Here is an 18351-nt window from a genome sequence, read left to right on the forward strand (position 1 = left end):
AAATGTAAATTGATCTATTACAGAAATTTAGTGAATTCCCTAACTTTCGTTTGTTTGTTTTATCTGTTGTCTCAAAGACACGTGATAATTTGTAGTTTAACATGTACTTTAAAATAATTTGTCTTGAAGTATTTTTTATTATGCATTTTCTTTTACTAGTGATCTATCAGAAATCTTTTTTGGAAAAAGTAGTCTTCCCTTTCCTTATTTTAGCTATTAATTTTTTTAATAAAAATGGTCTAAGCATTCAGAAAGCTGTAGGAGGTAACAAACCTTTGTACCAACCACCAGCTTTATCAAATCTTGATAAGTTACCTTTTTTTTTCATATTTTATTTTTTGCAATAAAACTTTATAACTATAGTTGGAGCCTTTTGTATACCCCTCCCCAATTCTAATCTGCTCTAACCATAGGTCTGATTTTTGCATTTATCATTACTGTGCATGTTTTAAAAGTAATGATAAGTGCAGAAATCAAGCCTACAGTTTCATAGTTTAATAAATATTAGTACAGCATATGCACATAATCCTTCTGTAACTTTTAAATTTGTTTTTGCTCAGGCATAGATTTTGAGATAATTCCATGTCAGTACATGTAGTTCTAGATCATTCACTTTAACTGCTTTTATGAATATACCATAATTTATCTCTTGTTCTTTGTGTACATATTTGCCTTTTAGTCATTAACAGATCATGAAATCAATTTTGTGAGTATTTTAATTAGTGAAGTAGACTAGGAGATATCAGTATTTCTCATGTAGTAAAGGTATTTTTTTCATTAATCATTGTTTGAGTATGTATGTGCTATATTAACATAAAATATATTTGTTCTGTGGGTTATGGTAAAAAAAGACCATATATGTGAAATTACTATGCTATAAGATGTGTTTATTTCATTCAATTAAAAAAAAATTGCTCCCAAAGTAGTCTTACCATTTCACACTTTCCACCTGTAGTGGATGAGAGATATTTTTCTGCATATTCATGCAGAATATAATAGTGGCATGAGTAAGACACAGTAGTGGCAGGGACTGGGCTGGCACATGTGAAGAAGTTTTCAATTCTGATTGCATTTTTAAGACGGAGCCGCCAGAATGCTAATGGGTTGGATGTGGAACAAAAGGGAAGAGGAGGAATTGCAAATTCAGGCTATCTAGATTATAGTAATACTTGCCAGGGTGGAAAGAAGAGGAAAGAAGAAATATGGGGATAGAAATTAAGAGTTCTTAGCACATATTTGTAAAACCTGGTAGCGCTGGGGAGAGGAGGAAGTTGGGTCGTCAGGGACGAGAATTTAAAGACATGGGCTGGCTGAGAGAGCTTTGGGAGCGGATGAGATGAAGAGGTTAGAGTGAGGGGAGGAGGAACTTCTGGCAGGGGTCTGAGAAAGATAAGATGCGCTATGGGGAAAAGTATATGGTGCCTAAGAAGCCAAGCAAGTGTTTCAAGGAGGAAGTGGTCAGCTATGTTAACTGTGCTGCTCACAGGTAAAGTAAATTGACATCTCTAAGTTGACCAGTGGATTTCAGTATGTGGAAGTTGTTGGAACTCAGACAAAATTATTTTGAAACCCAGATGAAAAAAAATAAGGAAGACTTCCACTTCTTATAATTGTGGCCTTGGTGATCTGTACCAACTCCCCTGTTGAGGACACCTAGAGAATTAGAAAAAATATAAAAATCATCTGCTTGAAAACATCCTGAGGTTAGAAGGCAGAGCTTAAAAAAGGCAGTGAAGAATTATAAAGCCAAAAAATACGGGAGAAGATGGAAACCCAGAAAATTGAACCTAGAATTTGGAGGCCACTTTTTACCTAGAGGCATCTGCTGAATCCAGGTGTATATTAAGAAACTTAGTACCGCTTGTAACAGTCTTTTGGTACTAGAGCATAAAAACTGTGGAGTCTAGGGCCTACCAAGTGCATATGTGGGGGTGGGGGGAAGATCTGATAGCCCCTTCTCTAATGCTTTAGTTTTAGGCTCCTAGAAGTAATGATGGAATTGAAGTAGATCGGCCCTTGAAGCCCAACTTCAGACTACAGTGGTACCTCAGTTTTTAAATGTAATCTGTTCCCGAAGACTGAGTTCTGAAATGTTGGAAAACCGAGGGATCCACAGCCGACAGGCCTCAGGACCTTGCCCTCAGCAGAAGCCGTGGGGCATGTTCGACTTCCGAGGTGTGTTCAAACCGAAGCACTTCCTTCCAGGTTTATGGCTTTAGTAAACTGAAATGTTTGTCAACAGAGACGTTCGAAAACCTGAGGTACCACTGTATCTCAATGCATGAATCTGAATTAAGGTGATTAGGATTTACTAGTGCCTCTAGTTCCCTTAGAAGCAACTATCTGGCTTGCAATCAAAAAGAGCAGACATGTGAGGAAACAACAACATGAAAGGAAACAACAGATAGTGGAAATAGACCAAAAAGAATTCCATATAATGGATTTATCACACACAGACTTTGAAATGATTGTACATACTATAAATGTGTTCAAGGAGATTAAAAACAAGATTGAGAATTCAACTTCAAATGGAAATTTTAGAACTGAGAAAGTACAATAAAAATTAAAAACACAGTGGATGGGTTTAGCAGGAGACTACACATAGGTGAAGAGAGAATTAGTGAACTGAATTATAGATCAGAAATAAATATCCAGAATGAAGCATAGAGAGAAGGATGGAAAATAAAGGACAGATAGTAAGAGATAAAGGTTGAACCATATGAAATCGACATTCACCATTTTTGACTTATGAAAATCACTCATAAAGTTCAGCCTAACGAATCTTTTTTTCTATTTCCCACCTTTTTCATTTACTGTTTTTCTAATTGATCCAGTTTCAGCTGGCAACATTTTTAGTATTCATGTTTTTTTCTCTCTGTTTGGAACCTAGATTCATCTTCAGCTACATGCTCAGTGCACATAGTATACTTTTGATCTGAGCATGCATAAGTCTTCAGTTCTAGGACAGTTCTAGCAATAATATCAGATGTTGCTGCATCACCGTTCTCTCCAATCTATTCATCTGTAACTACTCATATGTATATACTAGTGCTTCTCAATCTATACTGTTATTTTTTTCTCCTTTTTTGAATTGTATCTAGATGAATTTCTTATTCATATCTTGATAGTGACAAAGTCCAGGTCTAGCTCTGCCATTTACTGGCAATATGGCTTTGAACAAGTTGCTTGACTTTTCTGTACCTCATGACCTTTATCTGTACAGTAAGGAAAACAACAAGGGTTTCTGTAAGGATCTGTAGTGCTTTGAATACTTCCTGGCACCTAGGATATAAGTCTTCATTCGGGGAGTGAGCTGTTCTCAGGAAAAGCCAACTCCAAGCATGTTTTTCCATCTCCACTCTTTTTTACTAATCACTGTCTAACTTCTGAAGGGTATTCGCAATGAAACGTTAAGAGAAATATCAGGTTAATACTTAACTATACCTATATTAAAGCTGGACAGAGCTGGCCAGCAGGTGCTTTTCAGACCAGTTCCCAGAGGTGGAAGGATAAGTAGTGTGGGACAGCCCCTTGAGTGCAGCTTTTTCATCCCCTTTTCTGAACGCAGAAAAGTCTTGCTTAGTCTCAGTCATGGGCTGGACTGGTGGCCATGCCCAGATCACCCTGTGCCTGCCAAGAACCTTTACTACCTTGAAGGGCCTCCACAGGCACATTTCCTGGAGGAAACTGGAGGAAAGCATAACATTGTTCCAGTGTCAAGAAGCGTTATGCAGAAATAACACTCAAAGAATAACTTTTGTAATGTGTGATCTTAGGGAAGCAGGTTTAACACAAATATCAAGTCACTTAATATGGCAGTCTTATTCTGTGTAATTACTCTTAGATGCTTAAAAAGTGATAATACAATTTATTGCATGTTTATGTGCTAGGCACTATATACATGATATTTAAGCAGTTGCGCAAAACAGTAAGTGTATGCCCAGTTTATAGGTGGGGGAACTCAGACCTTGGGAGATTAAATGATGTATGCTAAGGATGGTTAATAAGTGGCTGAGTGAAATTTGTCAGTGACAAAACAAGTAATCTTAATCAGTGTGCTTTACATTACTTTTTTGGATAAGTGTTCATAAACTTTGCCTGAATGAGCATACACAAAGAAGAAATTATGTAATATTGCCAAACACTGGCAGACAGGTAGCCAGACATCTTAAGAAATATAGACTTGGCCATGGTAAATGGTGGTGACAGGCTAAATTTAGTGGATGACAAAGAATACCTTGAAAATCATAGCTCAAAGGGACATGGAGTACGAGAGTAGATTATATGTGCATATTCATTTAGCTAAGCCTGTTTCCTCATCTGTAAAATTGGGATAATACCTCTGTCTTAGGTATTGTTATTAAGGATTAAAAAAAAAGTGGGATAATGCATATAAAACTCAATGCCATTTCAGGCTGTAAGAAGGTTAGGATAAATAGAATGGAACTTTAACAGTTGAAAAATAACAAAAAAATAATTGTCAAAGGACTTCTGTTGTTCTTCATTCCTAAATTGTTAGATGGATTCTCTGGTAAACCCAGTCTTGCTGAGATGAACACTATTCTAAGCAAATTTAATCATCTATTTCCTGAAACACCTATGACTCACCCAGGCGCTCAAGCTAACTCTCAGACAGTATAGTGAATTCCATGCATTAGAGTTTATTCAGTAACTCTTTCATTCACATATAACAAGAGTGCTCATTAAATAGGCCACCTTTTATTTCATTTATTTATTTATACAAACTGAATATATTTAATGTATACAATTTGATGAGTTTGGAGATATGATACACTTGTGAAACTATTACCGCAATCATGGTAATAAACATATCCATCAGCCCCCTGTCCTTTTTTCATCTTTGACCCTTCTATCCCGCCACCTTTAAGTCAGTGTACATAGGGGACATAAATCAAACACCTTGTGTTTTGATTCATTGTTTGAAAACCAGAGGTTTTCAGTCAACTCCAACTCCAGTATATAACTTACTCCCATTAATAGCATCCGCTCACTATGGTAGTGATTGGTGGTGTAGTTGGAAACAGTGCCCATCTCCTCTTATCCTTTCTCAGTCTGTGCTCTCAGCCAAAACAAAGGAGTAAACTAAGGAAGAGGAAAAGAGGAGATCCAATGTGTAAGAGGAATAATAGAACCCCCAGGGGCATGGTCAAGGGCGAGCTTCCATGTTAGTGGTACAGGCATGGAGGCAACCAGCTCAGAAAATTTCGGGACAGATTTCTTTAAGAAGACTTCACTGATACTATAGCTGGTGCTTCTAAACATCTTAAGAGACTGTTTAGACATTTTGTAGAGTCTGGGTTTGAAGGCTGTCTAAAACACAGAAGTGCACATAGTACAGAAAGGGAGCCCCAAGAGAAACCTCCTTTCTGGCCTGAGGAACAAGAAAGGGATCTCGTAATGGTTAGAGAGTAGAGAAATACCCCTATGTTTTCTACTCCCCCACTCCTTGCTTTCTTTCTATTCTATAGTCTAATCCCTAGCCAGTATTGCCAAGGCAGCACCACTACGGGAGCAGTATCCAGGCAAGCAACTAAAACTCAGGGAAGGGGCATCTGCTCTCTGACCACAGGGCCTCTTGTCTCCAGAGCATGGGCAGAATCCCCATTGCTTTTCTTTTTCTGTCTCCTCTGCTTGTCCAAGAACAAAGATTCAGTCACAGGAAGTGTGCACCAGAGTAAAAAATTAAAGTCCAGCTATGCTGGAACACTTAATGTCAGTTCTCTCCCAATGGATGTACAAATTTAATGCAATTACATTCAAAATCCCAGCAAGGGATTTAAAATTTTATATGGAAAGGCAAAAGAAATAGAGCAGCTAAAATAATTCTGAAAAAGAATAAAGTTAGAAGACATATAGTACCCAATTTAAAAACTTACTATGAAGCCACAGTAATAGAGACAGTGTAGTATTGGCAAAGAGACAGAAATATAGATTAGTGGAACAGAATAGAATGTTCAAAAATACACCCACACAAATATGGCTACTTGATTTTTTACAAAGGTGTAAAAGCTACTTATTAGAGAAAAGATTATCTTTTCAACAAATGGTGTTGGAACAATTAGATATTCAAATGCAAAAACATTAATCTAGGCCTAAATCTCATGTATTATATGAAAATTAACTCAAACTGGATCATAGATCTAAATCTAACACCTAAAAGTTTATAACTTTTAGGGAAAATATTCAGGACCTTGCATTAGGCAGAGAGTATTAAGACATGACGCAAAAAGCATGATTTCATAAAAGAACAAAACGGATAATTTGATGAACCTCATCAAATTTTAAAACCTTCACTCTGCTAAAAACACTGTCAAGAGTAATAAATGACAAGCTATAGACTGGGAGAAAATATCTGCAAACCATACTTTCAATAAAGGACTTGTATCTAGAATATAGAAAGAACTCTAAAAACATACAACCCAATTTTTTTAAAAATTGAATGCAATAAAATGTCAAAAAACTTGACACATCACCCAAGATGCTATATGGATGGCAAATGAGCACATGAAAAGACACTGGCCATTGCGGAAATGCCAATTAAAATTGTAGTGAGATACCACTTTATGCCTATTTAAATAGCTAAAATAGCCCGACCAGCATGGCTCAGTGGTTGAGCATCAACCTAGGATCCAAGAGATAGCGTTTTGATTCCTGGTCAGGGCACATGGCCAGGGTGTGGGCTCGATCGCCAGCAGGGGACGTGCAGGAGACAGCTGATCAATGACTTTCTCATCATTGATGTTTCCCTCTCCCTTCCTCTCTCTGAAATCAATAAAAAATATATATTTTAAAATAGCTAAAATAAAAATTACAGTATCAAGTGCTGACAAAGGTGCAGGACAGTTGGAACTCTCTACATTCTTGATGGGCACAAAGGAAGTCTCTGGGGTATTGGTGACAGTCTGTTTCTTCAGCTGAGTGCTGACCACTTGATGCTTTCATTTTGTGGAAATTCATTCAGCTACATACTTAGGATTTGTCAGCTTTCATATATATACATATATATATATTATTTCAATGAAAAGTTAAGACTATTCCCTCTGCTTCTAACCCACAAAGCTGTACATAACTTTTTTAAAAAAGTAGTACAACCTTACACTGGCCAATTTTCATTAATGACTCAGTTGGGACAGGGCAGGTGAAAGCTGCTTCATAACACTGCCTGTGGCCTTCCTGCTCATCAGCAGCTCTGTGTCCCCCACCCCCAGAGCAATCCCCAACTCTTACCTCCGCAAGAACAGGTAGCCCCTCCATGGGAAAAGCTTAGCTAGAATGCTGAAAGGATCTTTGGTTCTTCTTAAGTGTCTTGTGGCTTTCCCAGGTAGAGGAGGGTATGTGTGTTTATCTGTTCTGAGATCTGTTATCATGCTTTTCCCCATGTTTTCTATATATATTTTCTATTTTGCTTTGAGAGAATACTTGTGAATTTATGTTCTCTGAATGATTAAATTTAATTGATTTAGGAAATTATTTTCTTTTTTATTAAAATCCTAATATTTGCTTTTCTTCTTTGGTTCTTCGATCCTATTGGGAACAATTTCCATTTTAGTCTTCTTTATTTCTAGTGTTCTTACTTCCTTTCCATAGAATTTCAGAATTCTTGAACATATTATCGAAGAAATAAATCTGGCTTATCATTTCTCTTCTGCAAAAACCCTGCCGTGTCAGGTGCTCCTGTTTTCTCCCGGTGCACTTTGGGCCAAGCACGTGGCTCACGCTGCTGTCTGTACGCTGCGTTGCCTAATCACCTTGTGTCTCACTCAGTTTTGTTCTTGTTGTTTTGGTAAGCTAGCAGCTTTGTTAGTCACCTTGGCTGTTTTTTGCTTCCTAATTCTCCTATAATAAGAAGTAGGATTGCCCAGCCAGGTGTGGTTCAGTGGTTGAGCATCGACCTCGGATCCAGGAGATCCGGGTTTGATTCTGGGTCGGGGCGCAAGCCCGGGTTGTGGGCTTGATCCCCAGCTGCCTCCTGCCTATCAGTGACTCTCATCATTGATGTTTCTCTCTCTCCCTGAAATCAATAAAGATATATTTTAAAAAATAAAAATAGGATTAATTTGGGGAAAGAGATCAAATATGACTTAATATGATTCAGTTAAATAATACCAGAAACTTTTTCTGAACCCCTGTTACCTGTATCCAGGCCAGTCCTGACTTCAGAGTCCTGTTCAAGCAGGCTGTGAGGCTTTCAGGATGCGTCTTCCCATGAAAATGTGAGTGCCTTGGCTTGCTCACCTATGATGTGCCTGAAGCATAGTACTAATGATATTTTATTTACACACACACACACACACACACACACACACGTAGTCACCATTTGTGACAAAAGTGTTTTGATGGAAAACGATTTTCAGAATTATTTGGAATGCTAAGGACATATTATCCCATAGCCTACACAACTAGTCTTTTGGCCTCACCTCCATAGCCCAGACCTGGAGGCAGGGAAATGTAGACAGGGTGGCAGGCTGTACGGTGGCCTTGTAGTGGATCTTGGAGTGACCATAGGAGAGGGGAATGGACTGTGACATGGGAATGAGGTGATGGGTCTTTTGAGTCATTGAATAGTGAGGTTACTAATAATAGGAGATGGAGACCATTCTGTGAACAGAGGGTCTTGGGAAGAGTAAAGAGGATGGGAGAAGCTGAAATGGGATTTCATGAGGAGGACAGTGGAAGCTATTTGTTTTCCCTTTTCTCCTTGGAGAGAAGGAGGACCAGTGCTGATGGGGCCCCTATTAGTGAACTCGCCTTTCCATTTCTCCTTTATTCAACCCCTTGACCATGTCAGCTTCTTCCCCTTCCATTTTCTTTTTCTTCCCACTGCCAACCAGCAGCCCCAGGGTGGCGCTTTCAGTAAGTACAGTTGTTGTGGCAGCTTCTCCAATGGGGTTTTGTTGATATTTTTCTCATCTCTTCCTCCTCCTTTCCTTCTTCACTCCCATTGACAGGTAATAACAGATGAGACTGGAGAGACCACAGGTTTGGGGAGGTTGCTAGGGAGCAGGAAGAAAGGTGGAAAGAGAAGGCTGGAGCAACAGTGACAACTTGGGGATACCTAAGAGTTCCATATGCACTGTTTAGGAGTGTTTATGTTCTAAAGCACATCCCTTGGTATCTGGTTACTTGCTACTGTTACTGTTCTCTACTGGCCTGTTACCTGGTAGTTTCATCTTGCTGACTAGATTGAAGGGAGAGACCATGTTGCCTAAAACAACATGCTAGAAGCATAGTTAATACATTGATTCTGTGTGCATATATTTTTTTGTGTGTTTGGTCTTTCTGATGACTGCATTTCTAGACACTGTCTTTACTAAACGATGCATGTTGATATTTCAGTGTGGAGGAGGCAGCATTGAGAACTTGGTAAGCAGAGCATACCAAATGGAGTTCTAGTCTGTGGAGTCCTCATTCAGGCTCTGCTGCTCCCTGGCTGTGTCTGTCCTCAGCTTCCAGCTGTGAATGTGGCTTCAAAGCACCTCACAGAATTATTAGGAAGCTTAAGTGCCTAGAACACCACAGATACTCACTGAATATTAGTGCTTCCTTTGTGGAAGGTATATTTTTGTTTAGATTATTAAATTGTGTAGATTCTAGTGGTTCTGGTTTTTTTTTTTTTTTGTCCATTTGGATTCTTGAGATAAATTTGGTTTGGGATTGATACACAGCCTTAGTACATTCTCCATTAAATTGAATCAACAGAAAACGTTCCTCAGGGAGATGTACCTAGCTTTAATACAATTGACCTCTTTAAAATAATTTTAATTTAAACATATAACTTTAAATAGGTACTAGTTATTAAACATGCAACATTAACCAAAACTTAAATAAATAAAAAGTTTCTAAGATTCCCACCACTAGAGCAAACTGTTTTTATTGTTCCATTACCCGTTCTAGTCTGGATTCATTCACTGTGCTAACTTAACAATCACTTTTTATAAAGGCATTTGCTTTGTCTCTAGGTGTAAAACAAAGGTGTATCCAGATAATCTTCCTACAACAAGTGTGGTGATTGTTTTCCACAATGAGGCTTGGAGCACACTTCTGCGAACTGTCCATAGTGTCATTAATCGCTCACCAAGACACATGCTAGAAGAAATTGTTCTAGTAGATGATGCCAGTGAAAGAGGTAAATTTTAAATTGTAACACCAATAATATGCTACACCTTTTGTCATTAATGATTAAAAAAACTACTTGCTATCATTTTTAACCTAATAACTTTATACAAACTTCTAATTTATCCTAAAAATATTTGTGGCATTTGGACTCATTCACATATGCAAAAAAAATTACATACTGTGAAACTTAAAATATTACTTTAATTAGCTTTTGCGTCTCATCTTAATCTTGTTTTTAAAAAGAAATGCTATATAATATAAACATTTATGCAGAATAGTAAATAAATCCACATAATTTTATTAGGATTTTCTCTGTGGGAAGCTGCAGCCCCAAGTTATTAGAAAGAGACTGGATCTTATTTAGAGCCATGAATGGAGAAATTTAGTTCCATGTACAGTGGGAAGTGTCTGTGACCCCAAAATGAAGCCTTAGTGGGTGAGCTTTAGTTCCCCAGATTGTTCCTAGGTTTTCCCATTTTACTCCATTTCTAAGTTCAGGACCGACCTATAGCAAGTGCAGAAAAGGATGACGAAGGAACATAAGAAAAGGTGGTGTATGACCCTGACCTGTCATAAGTCTCCATGGTGACTCCTGCCCAAATATTCTTCTAACAATCTCAGAATTTTTCATGAACTTAGAATCTCTCAAACTGTTTCATGAAATACTCTTTTTGGAAAGGTATATTAATTAAAAATACCTTGGCCCAACATTATTTATTCTAAATCTTTCTTGGAGATTTCACACTACAAGCTAATGTAGAAAAAGGTTCTGCTTAGTCCATCAAATAAAGCAATCTGTTAAATTCAGAGTTATCCAGTATTTCCCAGGCTTCCCCTCCACCCCAGCACACCTATTTAGATCATTGGTGTCATGTGTTCCCCCAATATTCTTAAGCTCACAAGAGAAAAATTTGGAGGGAACTACAAAAAATGGCTCTCCCTTCCATGATCAGCCTTAAACTTCATAACCCATCATTTCAACCTCTTTTACTAGTATCTTCAACTCTCTTGCCTAATCTCTCATTACATCTGCTAAAATAGTTTAGTCATGTATTATATCTTCTCCTTCCATTGCCCACACTGAATGTGTATATATATAACCATGATTAAATTTAATCACTTCATATCCCAATTATTGGGAGCAATTTTCACATTAATAACAGTTTAAATCTTATTACTTTGCCAGATTATAGAGGTATAAATGAATAATAAATTATAGTCCTACCTTGTCACATACCTTACAGTTTTATCTCCCCACTCTAATTAAGGAAACAGTTTATAATCATACAAAACATTTAAATAATAGTATAATATATAATGCAATTAATGTAAAAATTAATGAGAGCTGTTATAAATTAAGAATACACTTAAATAATTACTGTTGACAATAGAAACATAAACCTTGTGTGGATTGTTTGCTAGGAGTTAATCCTTTAAGAAAATTAACTGAAGTTCATTTAAGCAGCGATCTGTACAAACATCTTTACTACAGTGATTTGTATTTGTTTTACCCATATGTTGATATTTGCTAAATTAAGTATTCAAGAAGAGATATTTTTCTTCAGATGAATTAGTTTTCCATTTCCTCCTTTGGTTTCTCTATTATTCTGTTGGGTGCCTGAGAAAGCTGTGTGGAATAGTAAGTTTTTGTAGGATGTGGCCTAATTACAAAGACATGTGCCCACAACTCTAAAAGTGACAAAGAAACTCACATAAATCAGTTATTTTTTCCCCTTCCTCAATCTGTAAGAGAAAACATGCAAGCAGACATCTACCTCACTGCTCCACTTGGGGGTCTTAGTCACTCAGCAGGGTCCCTAAGTGTTCCCCAAAGCCCCCAGAAGAGGTCTGCTTCTCCTTTATCTTCCTGCCTAAAAAGCCTCAGGAGCTTATGTCATCGTTTCTGATATTTGGGAACCACTAAGCATTGTGTCCCTGTGGTTATAATTGTAGACTTGCTATCCAGATTGAGAATTATCTAATGTAATTTTCTTTGGCTCTCTTGTTTAGGTGGTAACTGTTGGGCCCAGGAACAGAGCAAGTTCTTTATTTTTAAGTAACTCTCTAAGTCTGCTTTTTCTTCTTCATGAGACACCTTGAAGCACCATCATTTCTCACCTGGACTGGTGAAATATACTAACCCATCTTCTCATATACACTCTTACCCCCACCTCATCTGCTCACCATGCTGCACGCAGAGGGAGCTTTCAGACATGCATGTCTGATCATGCCACTGCTCTCATTAAAGTCTTCCCTCAGAGGCCCCGTGGCCTGGCTTTTTGCTGCATCTTCAGTCATGTCCTGCAGCATCCCTGCCCACCCCACCCCACTGCTCAGCTCAGAAGTTCACTCAGAATCAAGTTACATTTAGAGAGACCTTCCTTGACCTCCCAAGATCAGGTTTTATCCCTGTGAACATGTCTTGGAAGACTCTGCCCTCCTCCACAGCTCTCACCAGAGGTTTAATTGTTCACTTTCTGCTGATGACTATCTCCTGCCCTCCCCTCCCCCCAATCCTCCAGTTAGACTCTACAGACTCTATACTCCATCAGGTCTGTTTGTTCACCATTATCTCCTCAGCATCCACAGTGCCCGTTACTCAGTAAACAGATTTATTTAATGAATGAATGAGTAATCTACCATTCAGTTTATCTTTGCTTTTACTTCTTGTCTGCTCAAGCTTCTTAATTAGGTTGTATAGCCTGCACAGTCTGTTCATGGCCTCAGGATACTTGATTTTTCAGTTAACCTATTGAGTTGTCAGTAGCTCCATTTATTAAAGAAGTGTAGAGTAGATTCTGTAATTATCTCTATTTTATTGATGAAGAAAATGAGGCTTAGCATAAACTAAGGGCTTGACCTCTTAACTGCTCTGTACTTTATGTCTGTTATAACTTTACTGTTACAGGGTCTCTAATGAGGACAGTCTAGACGAGTCCCTAGTTCATGTCAGAAGTTATGTAATTGTCATCTCAGGTTATCATAAGACTTAGAACTGATAGAATGTTCCTCATCTGAGATGATACTGTTTTTTTTTTCATTTTACACAAAAGGAAAGGGAGGCTCTTATTTAGTAGGGATTAGGAGTCAGATTTATTAGACTCTAAATTCCTTGCTCTTTTTTTCTATAGCTCTAGAGTTCTGGCTAAGATTTCTCAGATTTTCTATGAGCAGTGAAAGTTTCCCTGTCACTCCTGTTCTGAAACCCCACACTCCCTGATGGGGAGATGCCTAGGCATCCATTTATAGGCTAACAGCTATAGATATATTCTAATAAACAACATTCTCTTATTTTTAGATGACAATAGTAGCTTCTAGTCATAATCACTTAACCCTACCTCCACCCCCTGTGCTCATTTTTATAAAATAAGGCTTGAATAGTTACTAATCCTCCACCAGCCCTGAGTTCATAATTCTGTATCAACTATTAAGAAGACACCTATTTCTTAACATTATTGCATGAAAGCCACAAACATGTCAAACTAAGATGTCAAGAAAATTTGTGGAATAGTAACTTTTTTGAGCTACCAGACCAAAGAATCATGTGTTTTTCATTTTATTTGTAGACAGGACAGCGTATTATAGCCTTCAAACATGTGCGATTCAGGACTTAGATTGCTTTGATTCTTAAGAAGCACTTTAAACTGTCTGGTATTTTGGCGAAAACATATTGGGAGACACACTGTTGATGACACACCCAGCTATGACTGGTGTAAAGTACTAGAATATAGCTCATACCCTTCCACAGGAGAGTCTATCAAACTCTGGACATAAAGAAATTCAAGTGTTTGTCAAATCAAATGATTCCACAGTCGCAAATTGTTCTCTCTGTAGCTTCCTGCAAGAATTTCTTACAATGAATGAAAAGATGGGCTTCAAAGTCAGGCAGACATGGCTTTGAATCTTGAATTAACCCCTTAACAAGCTGTGTCACCTTGATTATCAGTTCATTTAATATTGAGCCTCATTTTCATGTCTAAAATATGTGACAATCTCCTAGTGTCTTTGTATTAAATGATATCAAATTTGTAAAAAGCCTTCCATTGTGCTAAACAAACACAAATGATAGCTACTGCTGTAAAATGTTGCTTTTCTCTGGGATTGGCACTACCCTCACCTTTTTACTCAGAGTCAAAGTATATCTTTCTGACCCTAAGTTTGGTTCATATAATCACAGTGGTGATCAAGTAGAAGTTCTATTCCAGATATTTCTCAGATACTCTTTTTAGCTCAAATATATTAGGAAATACAGTAGCAGCAATGGCTGTTCTGGTGTAGTGGGACACAGGCCTCTCTCTGTCACAGTTATCATATCCCTAGTTATTTCAGTATTGAGTCATTCTGGTCTTCTTGCCAATTAAACAGACAAGAACCATTTCACTCCTCTTTGTCTTTCCCTCTCCACTATATAAGAAGCCCTTTGGATCCCCACTTTCAGTGCTTAGAGATCCCCTTAATATGTACAGCTTGATTTATATGTGACCTTCCCATAATTGGAGTCCTGTGGGACAAAGCCAGTCATTGACGTCTCAGTAATTCCATCTCAAGTTTTTCCTTCCCTAGAGAGATTATTCTCTTTATAAAGAAAGTGTACCTATTGTGTGGGGAGTAGTTGGAAGGACAGTTGGCCATACCATCATCAATAGCTCCTCTGGCATAAATACCATGAAATAACCTGATCTGAAGAATTCTTTCTCTTTACTTTGAGGAAGCTGAGCCTTGTCTACTCTTTAAAGTCAATTATGTACTTTGGAGGCAGGATATCCGTGGTTTAGGGTCATACACTATCTGCACTGCTCTAGGATAGCTTTTAATTCCATATGCCCACTTTTTCTCCCTTTCCCTTTTCCCTCTTCACTTGCCCTTTCCTCTTAAAACTGTTTTTACTGAGACCTACTTGTCTGTTAAGGATCTCTGTTTGGTCTTGCAGTTACAATCCAGCATTTCTCTTCTGAACTTGTCCTTACTTTCTACCTCCTGATAAAAGAACTATTAATCAAAGACTGTAGTAATCAATAAGACAATTAGTTTCTATCTTTGAAGAAATCCACAATTTTCTAACTCTAACAGCTATTACATATTCTGTTCCTTTTCTCTGTTGCGTTCTGGATTTAATGCTCTTGAACTATATTCTTTCTGTTCCTGATCCTTAAGCATGATTAGAAAAAGCAAAATTGAGCCTAAGAATCACTTAGAGAAATGTGGTAACGTGTCCATCTTTGATTGAGCCTGAACCCAAATCCTCTTTCCTAATTCCTTGTATAATAAGTTAGAGGCAGCCCTAGTATTTTCTCTCAGGAAATAAAAAGGCTCCCTATAGCAAAGTGGGATTATGAGTCAGAGAGCCTCACAATTTACTGAAAGTGCTCGTTAAGTGCGTGTTGAATGAATATTGCAGATCAAAATTGCTTTCCATCGAGATCATGCCAGGTCACAGATTTTTCATGTTATTTTTGTTTTGTTAATTTTTCAGACTTTTTGAAAAGACCTCTAGAGAGTTATGTGAAAAAATTAAAAGTACCAGTTCATGTAATTCGAATGGAACAACGTTCTGGATTGATCAGAGCCAGATTAAAAGGAGCTGCTGTGTCTAAAGGCCAAGTGATCACTTTCTTAGATGCTCACTGTGAGTGCACAGTGGGATGGCTGGAGCCTCTCTTAGCAAGGATCAAACAAGACAGGTAATTTTTTGGAGTCCATAAACTTGTTTTTCAGTGCATTTGTCCTAAACTATATGGTAAGTTGTATTTGTGAATAAATACAAAAACAATTTCCTCTGAAGTTTCCTTTAAAATACCCATGAAGAAGAGCACATTCTAAAGTCTGGGATGTTTGCAAACTGTCCTGTTAGTGAGGATGGATTAGGAAGCTTGTTGTTAAGAGTATACTGTGTATGTATTCTGTTCACTGAGTGGGAGCAGAACAGACGGACAGTGAACTCAGGGAAGGTAGGATAAAACCCTTTACTTGTCCCTACTCTGTAAAGCCAACACCGGGCAGGCAGGTCATCCCATCTCTGCATGCTTACTGGAACTGCAAGAAGAAGGGTGGGGAGATACGTGTTACATCCTGAAATGCTTAATTGCATATTGAAAAGGACTATAATCTTAAACAATACAGGAGGAGCATTGGGAGCTGTGGATGCCCACTGTTGTAGTCTTTCATAGTGCACATTTTTTACTTATTTTTTTAAATCCTCACCCGAGGATATGTTTTTATTGATTTTTTAGAGAGAGCAAGGGAGGGGGAGAGACAGAGACAGACAGAAACATCAGTGTAAGAAACATCAATTGGTTGCCTCCCATACACGCCCCGGCTGGGGCTCAAACCTGCAAACTAGGTATGTGCCCTGAGCAGGAATTAAATCCCCGCAGCCTTTTGGTGTACGGGACAATTCTCTGTTCCAACCAACTGAGCCACCGGGCCAGGGCCATAATGCACACTTTGAAAGAATGGTCTGCTGGGCTCTGCCTTATTTTATGTATCAGGAGAGCACCCAGCTTCAGCCTGCTAGACCTCTGTTAGTTGAATTTCTGTTTGTCATCACAGTTTGAGCTAAAGCCTGTCTATGTCAACTTAACCTTGGGGTCTAGATTTTAACAGGCTAAACTTTTACTAGTCAAGTGAAGCACAGTGCAAGTCAAAGCCATTACATCTATTCTGTTTGTTAGCACTTGCTGGACTTACCTCTCTCCCCATTCAAAGATGAATAGGAAAAACCAGCGCTGGGGGGGATAAGATATAGCAGCTGTAGGAAGAACATTGCCTGAAGAAGGAACAAAATATCTCTGTACACTGTTTTCTATAAGTAATAGATGACTGATTTGGGAAATATTTGCTTGCATAAAGACAACATATAGCCTTTATGAAGCAGGAGCCTGGACCTGTGGAGAGAAGCAGTGAGGTAACAACAAAAATAGGAAGGGTGAATTGCCTGAAATAGTCACAACAGCTTCAGTTTGGGCTGTATGGTAGATTAGGGATCCCGGAAAACTTTTCCAGCTGGAAAGCTAAAATGCTGGGTAAAATCCAAAAAAACCCCGGTTTTAAATGCATCACTGCCTTGGCAGCAAGTAAGAAATTTTGTAGATCTCAAAACAAAGTGAGAACGAGTGAGCAGTTCAGACACTAAAGCCAGCTTTCACTTGTACAGTTTTTGCTGAACTTGGGGGGACCCTGAGCTTCTGCCTTGAAAGACAGAATAGGAGACAAGGCCTACCCCCTACGTAAGGTGGGAAATGAATAGCAAACTCCTGTGTAAAGCTAGGATCCCCACATCTGTGCCTCAGTGTAAGTGAGGAGAAACAAATCCCACCACCCCAAAGACAGCGGGACCTGTTTCCACCTTGGTATGGGGCGGCGCAGGGGCAGCAGAGCTCTCCTCAGAATTTATAAACAGAACATAGAAAACTAGAGAGCCAACTCAACTCTTTTTATGAAACTAGTATAACCTTGATAGGAAAACCAGAAAAGACGTTGCAGATTATTCAAACGTGCTCATGAATGCTAATACAGAAACATCACAGTACCAGCAAACAGTCCAGCTGAGGGGGTTGGGGGTCATATGTGTTATATATACACGTGTATTAATATGTATAATATTTTATATGGACTTACACATATATCATAACCAATTGGTTTAGTTTAATATGAAACCAATTCACATAATACACCCCATTAACGTATTTCTGCAACTGTGATTATCTTTCATTAAAACTCTGACCACTTTAGTAGATACAGTAAAAGAGTCCATTTATAATTAAAATTACTTAGCAAACTTATAAAATGGAAATTTACTAATCTGAGAAAGGACAGCTTTAAAAAAGCCCAACAAAACCTTAGCAAGCAAACATCATATTAATGGAGAAATGTTGGAAGTATTTTTTAAAAGGTGTGGAGCAAAATAAGGATTCCCTGCATTAGCGCTGTTCCTCAGGATGATTAGAAGCCTTAGGTTTCAGATTGATACAGGAAATACAGGGCATAAGGATCAGCAAGGAAAAAAACAGGTGCTGTCAGCTGCAGGTGATGTGTTTTTTTCTATAAAGAAAAATAATTTTTCTGCATAACTAATTGGCTATAAGGCAGTTTTGTTTTTTTGATTGATTTCATTTCTCCATTGATGAATCAGTCAACTTTAGTAAAAAAGATAAAATAACTTTTTAGCAGTTTTGATTGATTTATTTGGCTGGTTGGTTTCATTTCCCCATTGAC

The 18351-nt window shown here is 38.1% G+C and overlaps 1 protein-coding gene across 3 annotated transcripts in view; it reads left to right on the plus strand.

Annotated features, from left to right (window-relative positions):
* The window catches only part of GALNT1 (polypeptide N-acetylgalactosaminyltransferase 1), a 98154-nt gene that overhangs the window by 57684 nt on the left and 22119 nt on the right, over positions 1 to 18351 (plus strand). For all 3 annotated transcript variants that reach the window (XM_087819043.1, XM_087819042.1, XM_087819041.1), the window contains 2 exons: positions 9981 to 10147; positions 15611 to 15818. In XM_087819043.1, the coding sequence (XP_087675169.1) occupies positions 9981 to 10147; positions 15611 to 15818 (375 nt within the window). The remainder of the gene's footprint in view (positions 1 to 9980; positions 10148 to 15610; positions 15819 to 18351) is intronic.

This window comes from Miniopterus natalensis, chromosome 7 (assembly GCF_054644295.1).
Source record: "Miniopterus natalensis isolate mMinNat1 chromosome 7, mMinNat1.hap1, whole genome shotgun sequence".
Taxonomy (NCBI): Eukaryota; Metazoa; Chordata; class Mammalia; order Chiroptera; family Miniopteridae; genus Miniopterus; species Miniopterus natalensis.